The following is a 25185-nucleotide window of genomic DNA, read 5'->3' on the forward strand; positions in this document are numbered from 1 at the left end:
CAGAAAATGATGCAAGGTACATCGAGCGTCTTCGCCTGGTGTGGTGATTTGCTATATTGTTGCAACATTAAATAAACCTATATCTATGACATCAATACATTAAGAATGATTAAGGAATCAATTACCCAATATAGATAGTTGCTACTATCATATCACAAGGTTACAAGAACACAGTGACAAAAGCTTACTAAAGATATGGAAGTACAATGTGTCTAAGATGACAGTAATTCCAAGTGTAACATATTTACAAAATAAGCAGTTAAAGGTAACAGGATACACACTGGGAAAATGATAACAACTTCAAAGATACACTAAAGATAGTGGTACAGCAGATAGTTTTTTTTATATAAACACTTGTTTATTTTATTTCATAATAAAGACAATCTTACAAACAGTCTCAAACTACTTATACACTGCCTTTTAATTTTACTTACCTCAAAACACAACAACTGGATTAATTTGATCCCGTCATCTTTGAAGCGTTTGATATTTGGCGAAACATTTTTATTGGCACGGCAACGAGAATGATGTAGCATATTGGCAATAACAAGACAATGTTTTTGGATCACTAAAATTGAGCCCTTAATTGGGAACAATTATTTCAAGTAGAATTTTGAAACCGGACCGAAAAAGTAGTTTTTGGCTTTTGGTTTTGACGGTCCGTCAAATCTTAGAAAAGCAATTTAGGTTTTAGTTGCGTAGGGTCGATGTAGAGCCAAGAGTTAAGCACATGTGTGTGGGCCACGTCGCCATATTAATCGTCAATGTGACCGGGACAAGAGTTTTACAAAATTTGGATCAAAATTTTTACCGCCAACAGACATCTTTCATATACCTCAATTACATTAAAAGAGGTTATTAATATCCGTAGCCAGGTGATCGAGTTTCTGATTGACTTTTTGGATTTATTTCCACTGGAGCTAATGTGATCAAAACAGCATAGTTACTACTGTTTGCTTCATATTGGTTTCGATTTTAGTTCTGTATGATCATCATTTACTTAGAAATTTAAAGTTTTTAATGAAGCTATCGCCAAACATCCCATCGCATTAAGGCTTACAATAATATATATAACAGTTCAAAACTCGAAACTTTTTTGCCAAATAAATTTTTTTATTTCGTCCGGAAGACAGCCTCAAATTCTTCTCTTCTTCTTAATATGTTCCTCCTCGGAACGACAGAAGAGCACAGAAGGCCATCTTCTTTTTTCGGCCAATTGCCGCGAGCGGCGAGGACAAGCAGAGAGTTGCCAAGAAGGCGAAGAAACAATCCTGACAGGGGCAGGGCAGGCAGGTAAAAAAAGCACCCGGGGCGAAGGTCGGCAAAGGCCACCCCAGATTGGGCGCCGAGCAGCTCGCCAACGACCCCGGCGTACAACCCACGAAGGGCGAGGAAAGGAAACGCGACAGAAACCAATTCTTCTTCGTTTCGTGTTCTTTTCTTCTTCCGAAGAACACGAAGAAACGGAAAACAACTTTCTTTTTGGGAAAAGACCCAAAGGACGCCAGCTAGATTCTGCCAAAGCAGAGGAGGGGTAAAACACGTAGTTGTAACTAAAAAGAGATAAGATCATAATTAGGAATGGTGGAAGTCATTAATTACATGATTTCATTTGACATCTTCGTGATGTCCCAATGCCAATAAAGCCGTTTACTTACTTTTTTAAAAAAAACATATTTAATATTTGTTTCGAATGAAAAAATAAAGAAATAAAAAACAACACTGATTATCTCCTGTAGTCGAAAAATAAAAAAGTAAGCCTACTGATGACGTCGTCTTTTGTATGAAAGACCGACACAAGTTTAAGCCACATCGGAAGTACTTGAGACCAAAATGAAATGTAGATATCTCAGATTAAGTTATGAATCAGAATCTTTTAAATGACTTTAAGGGTACTTTCAATTACCACAATAGATTAAACCTGACCTGTCTAATTTAAAATGAATTCTCCAACTTAAAGTCAACAATTGTAAATATTGCAGTTACATTTTGCTCATCTATTTCACTGAAAAAGAAAGAAAGAACTGAACATAACGGCGAATTTTGACAACGATGAAGCAATTAGATCAAACTTCTGAATGAGTGAATTTTTAAACATGATGATTTAAAGGATGCCCAGGTCATTAGCATCTCAAGTAGTGTTCGGAATGAAGATCGAAACTCTCGAGCAAGCTTCGATCGTGTTCCAGTCGAAGCTCGCTCGGATGCGTTATTTTGCAGCTCGAGCTCGCTCGAAGTTTCTTAAGCTCAGCTCGGTTGCGAATACAATAGCTCGAACTCGCTCGCCCTTTTTATTACACAAAGTGCACGTCAAAGTGATGTTAATTACAGAAAATTATGAAATAGAAGTTGGAAAAAGAAAATTTTTTTTTTCACCAGCCTTAACCCCAAATTCGGATAATTAAATCAAACTATTACTGCGTCTATAATTATAATACATTTGGATTTGTGAACATGAAAGTTTAAATTAATTCAGCTACGTCATGTTACTATGGTTGCTGTAAAAAATTGGCTTAGTTGGGTATAGTGTGCAACACTGTTTTATTTTCTATGGTAAATGTGTTTGCTGGTTGTACAATTAAATAAAAGTCCAAAGCATTTTAATTGGAATTATTAGAGCATAAATAAAAAAAAATGGTAAAGGGAAGAAAAGATTAAAATCAAGGGGAAATGCCATCTGTAGTCTTTGAAGGACCTTAACTTTAAAGTGACTACTATCGACATTTTAGCCGAGCGAGCTTCGAGCGAGCATCCGTCGAAGCTCGCTCGAACCCAAAAAAAGTGGCGCAAGCTCGAGTACTGTCGTGATCGAGGCTATATACTTAATATATGACTCTATCTACACTTCTTAAATCTTCCATTTGATAATCCTAAATATAATTCTTATTGGTACTTTATATTAAATACTGATCATTTACTTTATGTACAGGCTTGATCTCATATCATCCTTCATACAAGTATAAGGCATACATTTAAATAAAAACATGAATATGAAAACATATGAAGGTTACATCAGCCACGTTGCGGTGCCACAGCTATTATTAATAAGAACTACATTTTCCCCTGAATGTTGTGCTACAAGACATACACAGTTTAAGAATGAATGTTATTGTTATTGTTATTGACATCTCATTATGGTCTTTCTATATGGGATCATTACATCCGTGTATTATCTGGATAAATCTACCCACAACCGTCATCAGCCCATCTGTGATCAATGTCTGAAATAATGTGTATATAAAGACCCCCTTTTATTTGTTTAATAAAGTTTAGTTTATTTTTGCAGTTTGATAATTTTACTTTGTTAAATTTCACATTTTATTCTTAATTCGCTATTATCACTCTCGAATTTCTCAAGTACAAAAACTCGGTTCGAGCTTCGTTCGAACTGGTGCAAGATCGGAGCAAGCTCGAAAAGTTCGAACACTAATTCTGAACACTGCTGGGTTGTCTACTATCATTACATGAATAACAGCTTGAGAATCTCAAGCTGTTATTCATGTAATGATAGTAGACAACCCAGCAGTGTTCAGAATCTAATCTCGAACCAGGTTCATGTTAAAACGTCTAAAATGTTCATAATATATGGAGTTTGTAAATTTACTGCCAATAACAATGTCCGAAATATAAAATGTGTCCCCGAAAAGTGCGTATTCTGGACTGGTCGAGAATACGAGTCTGTTCTTGAAAATACATCTTCCAAAATAAAACCAGTAGCGAACAAACCTAGGCCTAACTGACATTGAAGACTTTCAAATATCACTAGGAGTATCTGGTTTTTTAGTATTCAATAGAGTCATAATGCTACGGTAGGTTAAAGTCGAGTAATAATTTGTAAAGCTTTCACGATTCGGGTGAGTATTCAACCACATACATCTTAACAAGTAAAACATTAAAACCTTAATTAATTTTTGTTAGATAGGTCAAAGCTCTAAGAAGAAATCGATTATTACCGTTAAAGATCTTATGTTTTGTACGACCTTATGGCTCGTGAGGTGGTTAGCTGTATTTTCTGATATATTCAAATTGACGTCGATACGAACTGTAATTTAACATTTTTAACAAGACACTTGCAGTACGCGACAAGGCTTTCTAAGTCAATCCGATAAACTTTACAAATATAAACTCTAAAAAACAACTTTGATACCAAGTATGATCAACATTTCTATATATTTTACACTTCTCTGCAGAAACACTTGACAGCATTAATACGATTTAGAGAAAAACGAATAGAAACTGTAAAGGCAAAGGAGGTGGTAAAGCAGGTGTTGCACATACGTTCATAGGATGCATACATTTCAGATTTATGCAATAGATTTTATGATCCGACGTTTGGCTGGGTGCAGTTGGGCTATATCCGTGTTGTGAAATAGAAAAAGAAAAGGGCAAGTACTGTTACGACTAAGTCGCCTCTAATTTTTATTTTAAAGAAGATAGAGATAATTCTACAAAACTATCAAGGGGTATTTATATACAATTTGAAAGGTATCAAGAGGGGGGTATTGACAGTGTCCAGCACCGGTGATTCCATAACAAGCAAAACCTTGACAGTCATCACTTAATTGACGGTTCTACTAAATATGGGAAAAGAAGGCAGAAGGAAGAAGGAGAGACCAAAGCCACGTAACAGGTTTATGATTTACCAAACTTAGTTTACCGAGGTCAAGAAATAAATAAATATAAAGAAGTAAATAAACAATTATACAAACAATAGCACTTATTTCCATATACCTATGGCTCAGGTCCTATGAGACTCTTCGCTCGATACACGTTACACAGCATTGTTTTATTGATAGAGGTAAATTGTGGAACAACTAATTCCCACCAGTGTGATTATATGGAATCATGTCCTTATTGGATCATCTCCGATAGTTCTACTCTAGGTGTGTTATTATGTTATCCTCAACAATCCGGATAACCAGTGGGATAGCTAAAATTGAAAATGCCGGAAAACCTGAGGAGCCTTACAGTTGTTATTAAACACTTAATATATTTTGCCTTTATATCCAAGATTTGAAACGAATGTAGTTGAAGTGTAATTTAAAAAAGTTTTAGATGGTTTTAATAGAAACTCGTCTAATACCTATTCAGAATACTTTTAGATACACGGATCCTTTGCCTAGCTGACGTTTATAGTTAAGCAAGAAGATAAAACGTTGTATTAAGACAGTAAAATCATTCAATAACATCTGCAGGATTGCGACATAAAATTCATACTATGTTTAAGATATAATATTTTTTATAACATTAATAATGAAAGCCGATATCAGGATTAATAACGTGGTGTCCAATTGGTCACTGTTATTTCTGTTACATGGCATGTTAATATGGCATTTAAAATGATTCCTTCTTTCATCCTATTTAGAATAAAAACAACGATAAATATCCACCGTCGTTGGAATTTCTCGCTTTCTTGAAGCGATTGAAAATTTCTGTGTGGAGATTGTTTGTTTGCTAATTACTTACTCCAATAAAGCACTTTTAATCAGTTTCCGATACGATTTTCAATAGTAGACGTTAATGAAAAACATCTTTAGAAAAGAAAGGGTCATCGAGAGAATTCTAAAAAATAAAGTCTCATTTTAAATTTCTTGACAGCCAACCCAAACTACATGGGATCATTACATCCGAGTATTATCTGGATGAATCTACCCACGACCGTCATCAGCCCATCTGTGGTCAATGTCAGAAATAATGTGTATGTCACGGACGGAACAGGAACAAGACACAGAAACTACTTGGCGACACGAGGGGGGCGATTGGTTAAAATAAAATATGTTTGTTATTAAGAGGGGGAGGGGGTTAGGACTAAGATCCAGAATAACGTTTTTCTAATAAATAACTAGCATCTATTTATACTATTTCTTATACATGGGAAAAACTACGATGGGTTTAAATTATAGATTAACAAGGGACTTTACGGAACAGATACATGAATAGATTATTGACAAGGATGAGTAATTGAGATTTGACGAGTAGTAACAGGCTGGATTTAGTTGACATTGAATAATATGATGGTTCGGGGAATATTTATGGTTTGATACGGGCGGGAAAACTGGATTACGAATAAAAGTAAAGGATGATCGGGAAAAGGTTTACTAAGGTTGAGTCAGACAGGAAGCGGGAGTAATATTGAGAGGCAGATTAATGATATGTTTTACAAGGAGTTCGGTGGCGGGCAAGATATACTGATATGATTTTTGGTACAAGGTTTTACAGGGAGTTTGGTAGCGGACAAGATATACTGATATGATTTTTGGTACAAGGTTTTACAGGGAGTTTGGTAGCGGGCAAGAGATACTGATATTGATTTCTAGAACAAGGTTTCACAAGGGGTTTGAGATCATGGTTAAGTTATGTAGACAATAAACAGGGCGAGTAAGTTCATGACAGTGTATATAAAGACCCCCTTTTATTTGTTTAATAAAGCCTTAGTTAATTTTTGCAAGTTTGATAATTTTCTTGTTTTTATTTTTATAAATCTACACCGATTTCCACAGTTGTAACTATTATGATGTCATATTGCTGTTGTATTCTAGTAATTGTCCATTTTGCGGCTTTGAAGATATATCGGTTGCGAAAATCGTAATCATTTTTCTTACAAAACTAACGTTTGTGAGCAAAAAAATGATAAAGTAAATTAAAAGGTTTTTTATTTGCGATCGTAGGTGTTTACAAAGTGGATCATCAAATGATACTTGCTGTAAATAGAAACGACGGTAATAATTGGTTATGCTACTTTCTGATGCATAAAAAAAAATAGTGAAAATGTATTCATAAAATATAAACATGTTTGCTTTTAATTATTTTTAGCTAGATCGCAAAGCAGAGACTGCAAATTGAAGAAACGAATATTATGTCAAAATGGTTTGTGCAAATAAATATATCAACGTGCCATATGACCAAAACAAAATGAGGATTAACAACGAATAAACGATATTTCCAAATAAAGAAGTTTTTAGGCAAAGTTTTAAATTTTATATTAGATCCCATTTATTACAATCGTCAAGCATTGAAGAACTGTCATAGCTAATCTCGCATTTTACGTACGATGTTAAATATATTGAATTGTAGAGTAGACTAAACAAAAAAAGTAATGGAAAAAGTGCCAGACTCTTTTAATATAACCGTTAACACGTATTAATAGAGTCACATCGTGATTTTAATGCGTTCTACGAACTTCATAGCCAGTATACCCTTGCTTCTAACGCAGAACTCTAATCTCGCTAAAACTCAGGAGTTTTCAATGTCCAAAAAAATCGGCGCATAAACGAACCGCGTATTTGCATTCACCCGAGATACCCATGACTTCATCCCATGCGCCAAATTTCCCTGATAAACTAACATATCTTACGTATTTGTTATACTTTAATGCATCCTCAAAACCCTAACAATTGACAAATCCATACAAACCTACAACGAAGGATGCCACGTGCATTTCGAACTTAATTTATCGTTTAAAGGCCGAACTGTTGTTCTCAGTACTCAACTCCCATAAAACGTAAGGCCCACGCTTCCTAAAGTTCCCCTAACATAAGATCAAATTGATTGCTGACCTAGAATCTCCAGTGCATTTTTTGAAAGTATCAAGGTTTCCAAAAATCCCATACGGAAATTCGTTCCTCACAAAACAAAATGCCGTGTTCGTAATGTAGATCCTTTATTTCAACAAGTTGGGCTACAGTGTCTTTGGCTAGCTGATTTGATTATTGCTCCCACAGTGCTAGTACAGCGGAAACATTTTAATCGATTAATTTTTTGGCGCTGGTATCCGCATTTTTTCTTACGGCCTCTTTCTTACCGCATCTGGTCGTACCTCCTCTTACGTCTGGTGACTTCTATTTTGAAATGAGAGAAAGAAATTTCGTCCGTTAACAACACAATTGACAGAGAATTGTTATTTATTTAATAGGTTTCTTACCTACATACAACTATCCCCAGTCGGAGTTGTAATGAGCTATGTTTTTGTAACATGTCTCAGCATTAATTGACATTTCAGTTGCAACATACCAATTATTCCGGCCTCTGAGTAAATATTTTCTGTGATTATTTCTCGCAATTCCGCCTTTATGTCTAAATTCTTGGTAGTTTATTTCTTCTTCATCGAACCCAATAACCATATCATTCGAAAGTGATCTGATCGTCAAACTACATTTTTTGAGGAACATCGTAAATTTTAGGTTACCGTTGCCAATCGGTATATGCAATCTATTGGTAGTTTTTGAAGTTTACTGGGTACTAGTATAGAGAGGAATGGGTCTACTAATCTACATCAATTTCTTAAGACTTATGTTTCCCAATAGATTCTCGCTTTAGATCAAACAGAACAATTGGGGGGTCTATTGTGTGGTTTCTTGTTCCCTCCCAAACCGACTACCATGTGTAGTATAAGAAATGGAAAACCTATAAGGATAGACCTCTTTCCACAAGAGTTTATACAGTATGGTATCTGGCAATTTACCGCAAGTGCCCCGCAATTGCATTATACACAACATCATCTCCAATTCTTACCCATCCTAGACATATTCTCATTGTCCTCAAAATGTAGAAACATTCACTTAAATACTGTATGATTACGCAAGTAATCATTCCGTCTGGATCCGTTGTTTATTACCCTTTATCAAGTTTTCCTAATAGAATCTGGTAATATGCTGAGTATACTTGTTTTGCATGACTAAACCGACTTCCCAAACAAAAAATCTAAAGGCGCCACCTATTTATCTTGCATGCCCATCGGTGGTTGAACTTTACTTGCGATTAGGTCATCTTCTTCCAATCTAGTTTTTGACAATCCACCTTTCAGTACCGACACTATACTTCCGCGGTGTATTTTAATTCTATGGCCATTACAATTGTCTAAACCAACTAATTAACAGTATATTACCTAATTTTAAAGCTAACTCGACAGTTTATGTTAATCTAATTGTCATACGTTGTTATTTTGCAGTGTCCAAGACAATTGTTGTCCTGATTGTAATAATCTCATCCACTTTTTAGTTTTAAGGGGACATTAGATAAATTTTTGAAAATCCACTTCGCTTCATCTCCTGCCAAAAGAAATACTCATCAGTGCGTATAAAATTGTTACGATCAATGACATTTGGAAACCTTTTAACGGAATTATAGGTGAACATATATTTGTTACAGTTTAAATCAAAATGAAGACGATTATTGTTTCACGGGCGTAAGTAACCGACGGTAACAGCGATCAAAACCATTTTTTGAACAGGAGCGAGTATGAAGGTAGTTGATGTAGGTGTATTTTAATATTTCTTTTATTTAAACCTAGGTTCAAAGGCTTAATAAGTTGACAAACATGTAGCTCATCACACGCATTGGGTTGTGGTTATTTTGTTAATCCTCAATGTCAATGAACGAAATTGAGTTTTTAAAAAAATCACTTTTCCCATGAAACAGCAAATTGACATGTGATGACAATTGCTCGTCTATGTAGCAATCGTCCGCTTTATTCTTAATACATATTTTTGTTGATAACTACATGACAGTGGTTTTAATTGCGGAATCAGCTTATACCCTTTTCAAACCATAAAAAGTTCGACCTCGCTACGAAAATTTTAATTCCTCCCAAAGGTTATTCATAATTATAACGGTATATTCGATGTTTCTACCGGGCATAGCCAAACATGATCTACCGTGACTTAAATTTCTTCAATTTTAGTCACGTCATCCGTTCCCATGTATTTTTTTTAAAAAAATAGGATCGAACCGACCAGATTGTTTTTGGTTGCTTTTTTTTTTCATCAAAAGTATTTTTTTAAAAAAATGTTTCAAAACGTTGTTTCGTTCCGGTACGTATTGAAAGCAACTGTCATTTCAACAGATTACCCATGGCTGATGTCACAATTGTACTAATTACTGAAATAACTACATCTTTATCTAGTCTCTTCTCGCGATCTTCTGCTCTCTTGGTGAGAAAAAGAAAACTCTTTTCGGTTTCTCTTAGCTCTTCGGAGCAAGAGAAACCCAGTAAGAGAAAAAAAGTCGCTTCCGCTCCCGCTGTTGCTCGCCGTGTCCGCTTGTGCGTGACACGACGACGCCGTTTAAGCCCTCGTCGTCGTCTACCTTCTGCGTTCTTCCCTCGTTGTCCTGTTGTTGCGTTGTGCGCTGTGCCTTCTCCCTTCTGTTTTCCCGTTGGGGCTTCCCCTCGGATGAGGGTATCCGAAAAGCGAAAACGCTTTTCGGTGTTCATATCCTCATCCGAGGTGGAACGCCCTATTAAAAAAATAAAATTTTAATTTTTACTGCGTTCCAATTTCCATTAAAGGTATTTAGTTTTGTCATATAATGGTGCATCAAAATGGATCTGTTTTAAAAGTATTTGTGAATTTCATCACAAACGTATGACTGCATCCCATAACGGTTTTAGTGTTATTTGTCTATCTATTGACAATCTTGTTTTCTCGCCCAACAGAAATAAAATATTACTTCTAGGTCAGATTTATGTATATGCTTAATGTTAGCTTCATTCCATTTTGTATTATCTGATTATTTCCATCTGATTTCCGCAATAGTTGTAAAGCATTGCTCAGCCGTATTCGCTCTTCTTAGGCGTTTTAAAAAATAATCTTTCGGTAACATCATCCGAGAGCGTTTAGAAAAAAAGTCGAGTATCTGCACATTAGGTAATATTTTTCAGAAGAAGTTGTTATAGATAAAAAGTACTATACCAAGTTGGGTTTGTGAAATATCCACTTTATAAACCGCTGATGATGTGGGAAAATTAGACTTTGCCTTGCGGTGACGATAATTTATTGTCGCCGCTTTCTTCTTGTCCGTGCAGTTAAATTGACCTTCAGGAGTACTCTTTTTGGATAATTAGAACCAGTTCAACTATGGCTAACTCTTGTGGTTTTTTAATCCCGTTAGACTTGTTTTTATCGGGTGTGTCTTTCCTTAGTTCTTCTGCTAGTCACAATAGACAAACAAATGGTAGTTATTTATTGTCCCTACGTTTGTCTTCAGTCGGAACATTGAACTTGAACTAGCCGTCGAATTGCAAACGCAAGATTTCTTAAGACGTTGTACTGATACTAAACGGATGTAACTAGCGTCTGATTGGTGTTATGAACCTGACACATATAGTGTTTAGAAAGTTAAAAATTTTCTTAATGAATTGTAGATACTGTATACCTTTTAATTATTAGAATCTTCAACGAAGGTGTATTGAACATTTTTTAATAGATTGCATTCCGCTTTTCATAGGAAAACGAATTGCGAAAAAACGAGCGAAGTTTCAGAATCATAATGAATTAGACAATGCATGTCATCACAAATAGATCTTTTTGGAGAATTTAGTGTGTCACAAGCACGCTGGAAGCATGGCAGAAAAATGTCATGGATGGAAAAGAGCTCTTTCTCATATTCTGCTGATTGACATAAATAAAATAAGAGACTTTTTATAAAGTATATGTATGTATTGCAGGTATTGTTAAGTTTGGTATAGTTGTATTTAGGTGTTATTCCTACCATTTTGCTTTTAAAATAAGGCTTCAAAAAAGGATTTTAAGTGTTTCTTAAACATGTCTAATTTTTCCGTCCGGCATTGAACGAGTTTTCTGTTCCCTTGAGAAATTCCAGAGATAAAACAACGAAATAAGAATAAAATAAAGAAAGTTGACGAAGTAAAATTATCAAACGGCAAAAATAAACTAAAGTCTTTATTATACAATAAATTGGTTTCTTTATATACATATTCAGGGCTGGCTGAATATCAATCATTAAAGTGAAACCTGTAAAACATACAATAGGCGTATTGTCAATTAAAGATCGAGCATCTCATGGTACCTTCGAGAATCTTGTTATTGACGAGCGATCATATCATTGGATTATATTATCTGGAATAAATGTATGACTATTGTTTTCTATGTATTGATGAGTAATCAATGCGTAGTAAATAGAGTGTAATAGCATGTATTTGATTTAAAGAGTAATGCAATAATGATTTATAGAAAGGTTATCAAATAAGAAAGAGAGAATTGATGACACAGTTATATCTGTATATAAGCTCGATCACAAAACACGTACTAATCGTGGATCTGTAGCCCGAAATGCCAACTTAGCTCGAGTAAATGAAGACCAAATCAGGCGCATAGATAAATGGAACAATACAACCATGAACGGTGCTTATTGGACTGGATTTTCAAGAGAAGTAATGAGGTTAATAGCCGGATTCACTGTTCAGCAGGGTTCGTTAAAAACAAATCATTCTTTTTGTATTAAATTAACCATTTCAAAATCAGGTCAATTTATTTACCAAGAACTAGTGTTGATTCAACTGACTCTTTTTGCAAAATGATCTTTCCTGATCTGGACGTATGGCACGATAGATTCACAGCAAAGCAAGCAAACCCAAACAACGGCGACGAAATGGAAGTAACAGTTGCAGCAAAAGCTTTCTTTGGACTTATGTTTATGTTAAGAAAAAGACTATTTCAATATGCTGTTTTTATGATGGAGAAATTTCCTACTCACCCACTTTGGCAAAATAGTCTTTTTTCGCATGAATTGTTTGCAGCCCAGAAGGAGTAACTTTAGATTTATGCAATAATCAATATGATATAATGTACTCACAAAAAACGTTTTTCTACAGGCTCATGCTCATCGTCGCCCAAGAAGACAATGATCCTGTCAAATCTTTGTTGCAACGGTGCATGCCAATTTTAGAAGACAAAATTAAGTACATGCACCATGATCTTTCGACACGATTAGATACACAATCGGCATCTCAAAAAAAGATTAATGATTATATTACCAGATTTGTCACAAGCCAAGCGAGTATAAGCCTGAACATTAATCTACCTGGAGGATCAGGGGAAAATCAGGGTAGAACAAATATCACTACAACAGCCATACCTCAACAAAGCCAACCCAACTCATTTTCCGGCAGTAATACGATGGATCAATCACAGACTTTTTATGGCAATAATAACAGTAATGTTGTACCCTGTTATCGTATGAGTCGAGGAATTGTTTCCCTCGCTAACTCGTAGCTTGAACGGACAGAAGGTCTACAGGGCGTTCATGCAATTAAGGATATGGAGAGAAGATTGGGTAACAGATGGAGAAAGGAAGAAAAAGAAAAAACGTTTTTTAACAGACTCCGATTAAAAATAAACGAAATGGAACGACGAGCAAGACAAAACAATATCACTACCAGAACAGCTGTAGACATTGCAAAAAAAAGGAGATCACAAAAGGGACATTCACTACACTCGCTGTCAAAATATACTAACAAGATATTCTGAAACAAACGGCATTGCTCACCCAATCCAAATGTTAGAGTGGCTTTTTGTTTGTTTTTTTTTGTCACATATAATAAAAAACCTATTTCTTTATTTTTCTGTTCTCCTCATTGTCAAATGCATAAGGCATGTCAACATTACTATTCCCATCAAGTGTTTATTTCAAAGAGAGTAACAACTTATCACTTTAGGAGAGCATGATATGCAAATAATTAGATCAAGTTATCAGGTCACATTCTGGGGACTTGATCCGTAAATAAGTGCAGTTATTTACGGTAATTTTTTCAAATAATTCAGTCGATTACCGCTCTGAGTTCCAATTAGGTGGGAACTTTTGAGACTTTTCAGGACTTTGAACAAAGATAATGTCAATTATTATGGATTATCATGGTGTAACGTAATTCGACTACGGTAAATATGGATAAAACCACAAGACTTTGATGTTCGTCATCGTCACTGTAGATGAACTTAGAGCCTACAAAAACTGTCCTCTTCCACCAACTTGTTACAATTACATATACTGAGAAAGGAGACACCTAGTAACCACAATTACTAATGTAGTACACTATTCCAGGATACAGTAATCGGTTGAAGAGTTTAATTGGGAAAAGACAATATTCTTGTAGATGAAATTTAAGCAACTCTACTATTTTTTTCAATATGTTTACACAGTCCCGACAGGGATTAGTAAACAAAATCAAACTAACAGAAACTGATGGTAAATAGAAAGAACGATATTATGTCAGCAATTAAAAAAAACAACCTAACAGCTGTCTAGGAACAATATTCTTTGTTGTTGAAGATTTTTCGGGAAGATTAGCCAATGCCGTCATCCCTCAGAAAGAAGTAGTAACAACACGAGCGAGACTGAACCCAGAATGAATAGCTTATTAAAAGCAGTTTTTTCTTCGGAAAAAGGATGGTAATAGAACAAAAAATATCTATGAAATATATCTCGAAAAGAATGGAAGTTTATAATCTATATCTATACAGAAAGAAAACAAGAAATGAAATAAAAGAATAGGCAATGGCAAAGGTTGTTTATAACTTATGCGAATTATGCCAAAGGAAATAAAAAGCTGACAGATATAGGTTAAAGTTTGAGTATAAAATTGAATTCCGAATAAAAAATAATAGGGGCATAAAAGGTGAGATGATCATTGCAATATCATTGATTTTTGTTTTAAACGCATTTCGAAGGGACTAGAAGAACTTCGTTCGCAAAGATGGTTAGGAAGAGCAAAAAGCAACTGATATATTTTCCCTGTAATCTATTGGAAAAATCAGGTGCCACTAATCCAGTCAATTCAAAACAAAAGAAGAAAACCCAATACAATTAAAAAAAAATTTACAAGCGGCTTAAAGATATTCTTGTATATAACGCGATAAAAGGGACCCCGATAATATACTGAAAATACTATTAAACTCCGTGATAATTCTTATTAACGGTTTAACTGGAATACAGTTCTTATCATAAAACTCAAACATTGGTTGGGCAAATTTAAATAAACAACTAAATTAAAATTTTATTTTTTTAGTTGGGCGTTCCACCTCGGATGTTGAGATGGAGACAGAAAAGCGTTTTCGCTTTTCTGACTCCTTCATCCGAGGGGAAGCCACAACAGGAAAGGACAAGGGAGAAAGAGGGCCACACGCAGGAGCCAAGGGAGGACGAAGACGGACACCCGCAGGACGAAGACGACGAGCACGAGAACGACGTGGCGGTGCCACACAGAGGCGGACACGACGACCAATAGCAGCAGGAGAAAACAGTTTTTGTTTTTTCGTGGTTCTCTCTAGCTCCGAAGAGCAGAGAGAAACCAAAAATAGCTTTCGTTTTCTCACGGGGAGAGAAGCAGAACGAGGAAAAAGCCTAATAAAAAAACGACAAACGAGGATTAAAATTAAATTTCTTTAGAAATTAGTCCAATGGCGACATTAGCCATTGGTAATTTATCGAAAGAGTAAAAGTATCGAATACTTACGAGAAGAAAGCAACAGCTTGTAACATTATTTTTTTTAAAAAAACTCGGTTGGGACAGGAAAGAAAGGAAGGAAAATAACCTTCCGGATTATAACGACTTTTAAATAAAAGAAAGCCGTGTGACCTGATGACGTAATATATTCCATGTGAAAGTATTTTTAATATGTAACGATTAATTTATCAAGTTATTTTCAGTTTTTACCATTCTTTTTAACATATAAAAATAACAATGACCTGCTGAAAGAGAATCTAATTGTGAAAATATTGGTCAACAATTAGCTTTATGTGTCATTAAGAACAGTAATTTCGTTTGTTATGTCCAAACATGGGTCATAATTAATACGCTAGTTCACCAGGGGATAAAACAACTTCATAACCATACGATGGAGAAATACTTTTTTCCGACGGAAAATGTCATTTACATTGTAGAACAATACTAATTCAACGAATAGCCGTTCATCGCTGCAAGTAACATTTCAGACCCACAAACATTTTAGAAAGCTTTCAATGTATTACGCAAGGGAATATAACTAAACAAGTTTAATTTGGGGCTTGTCCAAATGATACAAAATATTCGTTATCTGTCTACTCATAAACAATTTGAGCTGCTGAATGAACCCAAATTGTTTGTGGAATAGTTCAAAATAAAAAGGTAGAAAATCATGTTCATAATAGAGCAAGTAATGAACTGAGACTCAATAATCCGACATTATAAGATAGATACTTTGTCATGATAAAAATAAGGATCGATTTTATATTCAATTAATACTTCAAGATTTTTCCTTCGCAGATCGAATGGGCTATTTCATCGCAAACTGGAAAATGTTGAAATTAGATTTTCAAATCTCTTTCGCTCAAAACCTTGCATATTGTTATATACAAGTTGCCATTCGACCCTTATTCCGCACTTCTAGTGTATTAAAATTTATTCAATCAATAGCAGGATCGTGATCTAATTATCAAAACCAATTTATGATAAACTAGAATCGCCGGCAGCTAGTCGAGCAATCCAGGAACTATTACGAAATATGTTTTCCGTTTCACATATGAAGGAGCTGATATTGTGTCGAACAAGCAACAGTTTCTTCGTGGATCTTTAGCAAGAATAGCCAACTTAGCTGGATTAAATGAAGATCTAATCTGGTGCTTTAGTTGATGGAAAAACACAACTATTAACGGTACTTATTTGACTGGATTACCAAGAGGAGTAATGAGGACGGTGAAATAAATCTCTGTTCAACAAGGTTTGTTAAAAACATATCTTTATTTCTCTAAATACTAACCATTTTAAAATCAGGAAAATTTTATTACCAGCAGCTATTGTTTGTCCAACTGAATCACTTCGCAAAAGGATTTTTCCAGATCTTAACGCAACGCACGATAGATTGACAATAAAGCAAGCAAACCTTAACAACGACGATGTAATGGAAATAACAGTTGCAGCAAAAGTATTTTTTGTACCTACGTTTATGTTAAGATGAACATTCATACAGTAGTCGCTCGATTTAAGGGTGTTCGATTTAAGGGTATTTTCTATTTAAGGGTGGATTTTGTAAAAACATCTTCCGTCCCCAGCAGTAACACCACTAAACCACTATTCTATTTAAGGGTGAGATTCCAATTCCCCATACCCTTAAATCGAACGATTTGACAGTGTATTTTTGACTTTTTTCTAACTTTTTGATCAAATATATTGAATGTCCGAATAAAAATAAATATTTCGCAGTAATGATCATATTTCATGGTTAAAAATGGCGTAGTGACTTCTGTTTAAAATAGTCACGCTTTTCGATTTAAGGGTATTTTCTATTTAAGGGTGAGATTTCCGAAATTTTTGGTCACCCTTAAATCGAGCGACTACTGTACAAGATGCGATTTTTAAGATTGACAACTGTCCTACTCACCCACTTTGGCAAATTAGTCTGTTTCCGCATGAAATATTTACAGACTACAGGGAGTAAGTTCAGATTAATGCAACGATTAATATGATATAATGTACTTTTAAAACACGTTTCTCTACAGGCGCGTGCTCATCGTTGCTCAAGAATATAACGATCCTGTGAATTATTTAATGCAACGGTGCATGTCAATTTTAGAAGACAAAATTTAATTGGATGCATAATGATCTTTCGACACGATTAGATTCACAATCAGGATCTCAGAAAAATATTATAGATTATATTACAAGACTTGGAACAGGCGAAGCGAGTATAAGCCAGAGCATACGTTTGGCTGGAGGATCAGTGGAAGATCAGGATGCAACAAATATTCTTAAAACAGTCATACCTAAACAAAGCGAACCCCGTTTATTTGACGGCAGTTATGCGATGGATCTTTCAAAGACTTTTCACAGCAATATCAACAGTATGTTGGGCCCTGTTGTGGTATGAGTCGAGGAATTGCTTTTGTCATTGATTTTTGGCATGAATGAACAGAGGGTCTATATGGCCCTTATGCGGTTAAGGATTAAGAAAGAAGATTGGGTACCGGATGGAGAAAACAAGTAGCAGAATCAAGGTTTTTTAACGGACGTTGATTAATAATAACAAAAATTGAACCGTATGGAAGGCAAAACAATGTAACTCCCACAACAGCAGTACACATTGTAGAAAGAAGGAGATCGCGAAAATGATATCCATTACACTGGCTGTCTAAAAATATTAACAATATATCAGAAACCCAGAGCATTGCTGACCGAAGTCAAAAATTAGGATAGTTCTTTCTTCTTTTGTCACATATAATAAAACACATATTTTGTTATTTTTCTGTTCTCGGCATTGCCAAATTCTTAAGGCATGTCAACATTACTATTTTCACCAATTTCTAATTCAAAGAAAGTAACAAGAGATGACATTAGGATAGCATAATATGCCAATAATGAAATCAAGTTATCAGGTCCCATTCTGGGGACTTGATCCTTAAGTAACTGTGGTTATTTACGGCCATTTTTTTCTAAGAAGTCAATTTATTACCGCTATGAGTTTCAACTAGATGTGGACTTTTGAGACTTTTCAGGAATCGGAACAAAAATAATGCGAATAACTTTCGTGTTGTTTCATTCCGTAGTTTGGTGAATGATGCCGCTGTGGCACGGATTTTAAGTATTTGACTTTTTGTCGATTATACGATTTGCGTGTACAATTCAATAAAAACCCTTGTATCAAACAACTTACGGTCTAGAGGAAAGTGATCTCTTTACTTTGCTTGGGAATCATGTTGTTTGTACTACATATATAAGGCCAGAAAGTTTGATCTTTGGGTCTTCAAGTTGAATTTAATTCCAATATATGAAAGGAGTACAACGGTTTGTTATAAGGATTCAAATACAAGTATTATCTACGAGGCAGCAGAGAAGTTACTGTTTGATCCCGTTTCTCCATAGATTCTATCACTGTTGAATGGGACACTGAACGCTCAAAACTGTTCAAGCTTTAACGCTCATTACGTAATCATCTTTAGAAAAAATTTTGATACAATTTTGATAGCTAGTAAACCTGTGGAATATTGCGTCTATACTAGTCCTGACGTATTAGATAGCGAGAAAGAAAGGCAAAAGCAAAGATATGGTCAAAATTAAAATTTTAACTCAAACCTGGCTTGTTGCCAATGGTTGAAAAATTGAATCGAAATACTTCACGTTAAAAACGTCTTCTCTAACGTAGATGATATACCAGATTATGCTATTGCGGATCTTAAGGAGTCTGTTTCATTTTGATATCTTTAAACGCCATTTTTTCGAAATAAAATTGGAACCATATCAAACAACATTTAAACTGTTTGTCTGATAGAGATATATGTGGTTACCATCAAATTGTGGATCGCACATTTTTTATTTCAACTGCCATGATCAAACCCATAATAACACTTATAGTATTAAAAAAATTAATAGAAGTTTTGCTAATGTTTCAGAGGAGAATACAAATGATGAAGACGAAAAAATATTATATTTGACTTCTAATTAATAGCGTACGTTGCAGGTAAGCGCTCACATTTATTGGTTTCTTTGGATCTCCGCGCTTAAAAAACAGGTTCCCTTTAAGTTTTCAAAAAAAATCCTCAGTCTTTAGAATTCCATCTACCGCGCCTGCAAAAAAGGATGGAATATCGCTTTCGAACTTTATCAACACTACAATCGGAAACAAATCGGGTTCAGAAACTTACTGGACGACTAATCTTAGACATGACTCGGCTTCATGATTCCACAACCTTAGGAATGACTAGTGATATTATCGCCATTTACAATACTTTTCTTCGTACGAAAACTTCTCAGGTCAATATTGTCGAACAGCTTCCCTAATTCACTAATAAAGTCGAAAGCAAGACGGTAAAAAGGGAATATTCCATCCAAAGAACTCTTTTCTGCAGACACACAGTTATTCGTTCACCATTCATTCTCACACAGTCGAATCGGGTGATCATGGGCTTCAGGATGGTCAATCCGAAAAATCAATCGCGAGTAGCTTTTTAAAATTGAGAATAACGCTCACACCGCCCTTATATATACTGGCAATTAACTGACGCAAAGGACATTCGGCTGACACTATTAACATTTACGACGATTACTTGTGCAACAAATTTTGATCTGGTTAGCAGCATTTCGTTTAACATCATCAGGATCTAAGCAATGGGGGATTTGGAGAGAAATGGGAAAGAATAGCCAAAATTGATTGTCTGGCAGCATTTCAAAATGGCAATGGTTCAATAATAGTTTCTGGTGTTTTTGCATGAAAGGACAAGATTCTGTGTTAGTCACTGGTAAGGGTCCAAAACTGAATAAACATTTTGAATATGTTAAAATCAATCTTTGTAAGCCCCAAAATGCGTCCACAGGATTGTTTTCTAGAGTTCCCATTCCCAGGATATGGTCGTCATTGCAACGGATGAATATATGAAAGGGTGAAGAGTGATAGCTGTCCTAGTCATTCTATGCATGGCATAAGCTAAATCATTTTTTGAACAGCATCAGATTACGTGATATATATTAAGCATGGAAGATGGTAAATCAAGACGTGTGGAAAACACTTTAGAGCAGTTGAAAGTCCTAAATCAGGTACTGTTGCGATTGATACACCTGAATCTCAAAAGATTTTTTTGATTGGCATTGTCTATCGTTGGCTGCCTTTGTATATTGACCGTTTGGAGAACGTATAGCTTTGTAATAGGAACAAATAAAATAAAGTAAATGTATTGTGATTTTGTCACTTTCCATAAAAAAGAACTTACAGTTTTTAGAAGTTATTTTATCCTAAAGCTGGCACATCTCCAAAGTCTTCCTCTTTTATGCTCGCCTACACAAATTGAAAATAGCCAATTATATAAGGGAGGTCATCTAAAACCTTCTCATTTACCGGATGGATTAAATTTAGCGGTTATTCGTTTCTGATTAGACTATTTAAATCGCCAGTTAATTTCACAAACGTTCGGTGTTTTTGTATAAGATTCAATTTCTTATTTTATCCGTCAACTTTCCTTGTTTTAATTACGGAACTTTGGGATTTTATGTTCCTATGACCCAATCAAGAATATCAGGGGCTATAGGAGACGATTTACTACAATTAACAATTACCCCTCGTAAGTGCGGAAATCAGACCAAATTTCCTATCGATTATATGTATACATATTTATAGTTCATTGTTACTTAATCCAACAACCAGAAATGTTTTCTATCGAAAAATCCGATGAGACTATAAAATTCCAACGAATATAATTTGAATTACAAACTTTACAGTACATGACGTTGGAGAAAACCGAATCATGGATTTTGAATTTGACTTAACCCATTAAAATAAAAAGAAAATCAAAACAAACTTCACAAAAAATATTCTTTAGGAAATAATTACTGGATTTTTAACTGTACTTGAACAAATGATGAAATTGGAACAAAACTAGCAGTTTTATTAGGCGCTGTAAGGGCCAAGAAAGTCACAACTTTTTTCTTTTTCTTTGGTTTTCCGGCTCAAAAGAAGGGAAGAAAACCGAAAAACGCTTTCTTTTCTCCACCAACCTCAACGGAAGAAAAGAAGGAAGAGGGAAAAGTGTCGGAGGCGCGGCAAACCCACACGCAGAAACAGCAGGTGGAGGAAACACACCACGAAAAGGACGACGAGGGGATACCCGAATACGCCGCGAAGGCGAGACAAACAAACGGAAGCGAGGAACGACAGGGACGACAAAGAGTTTTCTTCTTTTCGGACTCTTCTCCGGTTCTCCAGACCAAAAAGTGGTCGAGGAGAGAAGTCTTTTACTCGTTACGAGAACGGAGGGAGGAATAAACGGACTAATTGTAAAAAAGGAAAACGTTTTGGAATTTAATTACTCCCGTAATCAGTACATTGGTGACATTAGGCATGTGTGTTTTATTGAAATGACAAAATAATGAAATACGTACCGGCAAAGAGCTAGTTGTTTAGTCATTTTTTAGAATAAACTTTGTTAAAAAGATAGAAAAAAATCACAGTGTCTTTACTATAAAATAAAAAAAATACATTCGAATTTATGACGTAAAGATTTTACCTTGTGACTACCGGATAAAGAAGTTGCCCAATCACCCGTAATCTATTATGTTAAATTGTATGTATCGAAACGAGCCTATTTTTCCGGGAAGTTCGTATTATTTTCAAAATATCAGGAAGTTCCTGTACAAATGTCATAGTTTTAGAATTTTAAAACGCCGCATATTTTATTTAAGAAATGATTCTCGAGGTGACGCAGTGTAGATTTAAAAAATTAATAACAGTGAGGTATGCATTGTCTACACCAACAAACGATTGGTATCAACTGTTTTTTATAGTTAGAAAACAATTTCGTTAGGGACTACGTCCGTTAATGACATTGGCAATCCGCTTGGTAAACTGTCTTGCGAGTTGGTGTTACTGCATGTTTAAAATTTGTCATTGCCTTTGTCAGTATTATTATTATATACATAACTTAATTATAATCTTGAATCCCTTTTGAAACCTTTTCGGTAAAGTTTTTATATGTATATTGCGCCCGCTATCTAACGCCCTGTACAACCATGTGCCAAAGTCATACAAGCATATCTTGCTGGCCACGGAATTACTTGTAAAACATGTCATAAATTTGTTTCTCAGTATTACTCCCGCTTCCTGTAGGACTAAAGCGTAGTAAATCCTCTCCCGATCCTCTATTACGTTTATTCGTAATCCATTTTTAACACCCGTCTCCAACCTTAAAAATTGCCTGAACCATTACATTAATTAATATCCACTTAATCCAATCTGCTAGTACTCGTCAAATCTCAACTACTGATCCTTTTCAATAACCTGCTCATGGTAACTGTTCCGTGAAACATCCTTTTGATCCTTCATTTAAAACTCAATGTAGTTTTCTCCATGTATAGTAAATAGCATAAATTAATACTAGTTATTTATTCGAAAAGCGATATTTTGGATTTTAGTACTAACCCCAACCCCTTCTTAATAAAAAAACTTTTTTTTAAACGAACCCATTGCCTTCTTCGTGTCGCCAAGTAGTTTTTGCCTCTTGTTCCTGTTTCCTTCTGTGGCAGCTTATTTAAATAAACTTACAAGAATAACAATGGGAAAAACTTCCCAGGTACACTTATTGATAGTGGCAAAGCATCAAATTTTTTTATATGATTACTTGTTCATAAGCAATGCTTTAATGATTGTTTTGACTTTGCAGTATATACCATATTTAGCAATAAGGACTTTTTTATTTAATAATTTTTTATTAAGCACGGCCAAGCGAAGCGCTGGTCGAGCAACAGACATGTATGTGCATGACAAATACTTAAGGAATTGCGATGGGCTGTCATTCCCGATCTACGTAGTACACAAAACACAGAGTGGAAAAATGTGTATTAGCATTGAGTTAATTGGTAGGGGCTGTAAGTCCCGACCAACACAGTTCCTAAAACATTGAGTGAAAAAAATATAAAATAGCTGTTTCCAAAAATTGAGTGTCACAACTATAAAATCAAAATAAAAAAGCTTTGATATTCTTCGGCACCTTTTTTCACTAACAATAACAAATGTCGAACATTGGTGATCACGAATTTATTCATTTCAATGGAGGCAGTCCTGGACGCAGGAGCAGAGCAAGATTTAACGCAGCGGAATCGGTTAAGCCCGGAGGTAGAAAAAATCAAGTCGAATTAACATTCCAAGAACCCCGAGATCTAGTGATAGCAGTAGAGACTCCCATATTAAAAATGAGATCCTGAATGACGCGACCAGCATCACCGATTCTGGAAGTAATTCACGTTCCCCAACAGGTAAATTGAAATGGAACCCAAACTTTTTTTTTAAAAACTTATTCTAAATTTTGCCAGAGATCACCACTTGAACCGTGTATGCCTTGTTAACTTTGAAAAGAAAAATATTCTTCGTGAACGAAGAAGTATATACCGTGAAGATTCAACTACTGATTTTTTTGGACGTCATAATTAACAAGAGATGAAGGAAAGATGACCTTATTACCATGCCATGCTGCTTCCGTTTTAAAAAGAACAAGTAACTTATCAAAATTTTTTATTTCACTGCCGTAATAGAAAAGTCAAAATTGAAATCAAAGCTATGCCAACCATTCTCATGCAAAATCGTTTGACAGGTGAGCTACCTACCAGTACGGACTTCAAAAAAAAATACGAGAATGTAGAACAATGCGTTTGCAGTTACCTCTTTCGGAGAGGATTACAAGGATGAGATGTTCAGTGGATCAAATTAAGGATCGTTCTCGTTTAGAATCGAAGGAGAAACTTATCGCCGATTCGATCCATTAACCGTCAGCGATGATTGAAAGCATGTTTTTGTTCAGGTTTGCTTTAGTGATCCTAACGTGTACGTCCAGCCGCATATCAATTTCAATGAAGTTTTGGATCGTCAGTTGGTTGCTCAGTCGAATCAAATAAGACATGTCGTACAACCGCATGTCCGTTTTTTTGGAAAATGCTAGACAAAGATTTTCGGCAAACAAAGTTCCTGGCCAAGATGTTGTCAAACATTTGTATGTTCACGTACGTGGAAATCCTGGACTTGGTCGGGTATAGGATGTACCTATTGCAGACAAAGTTGTCGCATATACTGCGGATGCAACGGTACCAGATGAAAATACAAAAGGTAGTAGTGAGGTCGTCGTCTTTTCAACTGTAAATGAATTTTCGCAAAAAACAGAATGACTGTCACAGTTCATACATTTCCTTACATTTTGCATTGATGTGCCCTGGAGGTGATGACTGATGGAACACTAATTTGGAATTAAATTTAGACAATGACGTCATTCAAAAAAATCAAGGAAGGGATGATCATAGTTTAAGCAGTAACCGAATGACAAAACATGGGAGTCATTAAATCAATTCTACCAGTATCGATTGCAAGTACGACCTGCAGAAACAATGACATTTTATTTTGGTAGATTGTTTCATCTATATAGGTGGATATGTATTGGAAAATTGAAGGCCGTCGATTGTATTGCTTACGTACTATCAAAGTATTAAACCGTCTGAGTTGAATTCTGGATTGGCTGATGTGCAGGTAGGTGGTGATATGAGTAGAGAATCGATTCGCAACAGAAAAATATGTTAACTTCCAGCCATCACTGCCTATCTATTAGAGCCCTACATCAAATGCAGAACAGATCTACATAGCGATTTGTTCGGCAGCGCTGGAGAAAAGGCAAGGCATTTATTTGTAAGACACATTACATGCAATCCAAATTGGAAAAAAATTCGTTGGAATATCTGTGTTACCAGGTGAGGTCCCTTCGGGTCAACCCGATTAACTCTCGCCGAGTGTTTGACATAAACCTAAATAACATATACAATCGATAAAAGATAAATGTTATTCGGAAACATTAAAGGGACTAAATCCGTTGTTAGTAAATATCATCAAACGGTAGGTCTAAACGTACGCCCCATGTTGGAATCATCCTTGCTGAATGTTTATCAGCTTCATACTT

At 35.3% G+C, this 25185-nt stretch overlaps 4 protein-coding genes across 4 annotated transcripts; 1 reads left to right on the forward strand and 3 right to left on the reverse strand.

Annotated features, from left to right (window-relative positions):
* Positions 1 to 1135: 1135 nt before the first annotated feature.
* Positions 1136 to 1675, reverse strand: EV154DRAFT_488455 (uncharacterized protein; the record flags this gene model as incomplete). Its single annotated transcript, XM_051599117.1, has 2 exons — positions 1136 to 1553; positions 1659 to 1675. The coding sequence occupies 2 exons, from the start codon at positions 1673 to 1675 to the stop codon at positions 1136 to 1138; spliced, it is 435 nt and encodes a 144-aa protein (XP_051450475.1).
* A 1789-nt stretch (positions 1676 to 3464) lies between these two features.
* Positions 3465 to 5936, forward strand: EV154DRAFT_488456 (uncharacterized protein; the record flags this gene model as incomplete). The annotated part of the gene is made up of 7 exons (XM_051599118.1): positions 3465 to 3713; positions 3795 to 3809; positions 3919 to 4044; positions 4191 to 4256; positions 4715 to 4883; positions 5599 to 5762; positions 5904 to 5936. The coding sequence occupies 7 exons, from the start codon at positions 3465 to 3467 to the stop codon at positions 5934 to 5936; spliced, it is 822 nt and encodes a 273-aa protein (XP_051450476.1).
* Positions 5937 to 9829: 3893 nt separating this feature from the next.
* EV154DRAFT_488457 (uncharacterized protein) lies at positions 9830 to 10210 on the reverse strand (the record flags this gene model as incomplete). The annotated part of the gene is made up of 1 exon (XM_051599119.1): positions 9830 to 10210. The coding sequence occupies one exon, from the start codon at positions 10208 to 10210 to the stop codon at positions 9830 to 9832; it is 381 nt and encodes a 126-aa protein (XP_051450477.1).
* Positions 10211 to 20743: 10533 nt separating this feature from the next.
* EV154DRAFT_488459 (uncharacterized protein) lies at positions 20744 to 21660 on the reverse strand (the record flags this gene model as incomplete). Its single annotated transcript, XM_051599120.1, has 4 exons — positions 20744 to 20778; positions 20813 to 20844; positions 21251 to 21523; positions 21635 to 21660. The coding sequence occupies 4 exons, from the start codon at positions 21658 to 21660 to the stop codon at positions 20744 to 20746; spliced, it is 366 nt and encodes a 121-aa protein (XP_051450478.1).
* Between the last annotated feature and the right edge of the window lie 3525 nt (positions 21661 to 25185).

This window comes from Mucor mucedo (genome assembly GCF_025094135.1).
Source record: "Mucor mucedo strain NRRL 3635 chromosome Unknown EV154scaffold_249, whole genome shotgun sequence".
Taxonomy (NCBI): Eukaryota; Fungi; Mucoromycota; class Mucoromycetes; order Mucorales; family Mucoraceae; genus Mucor; species Mucor mucedo.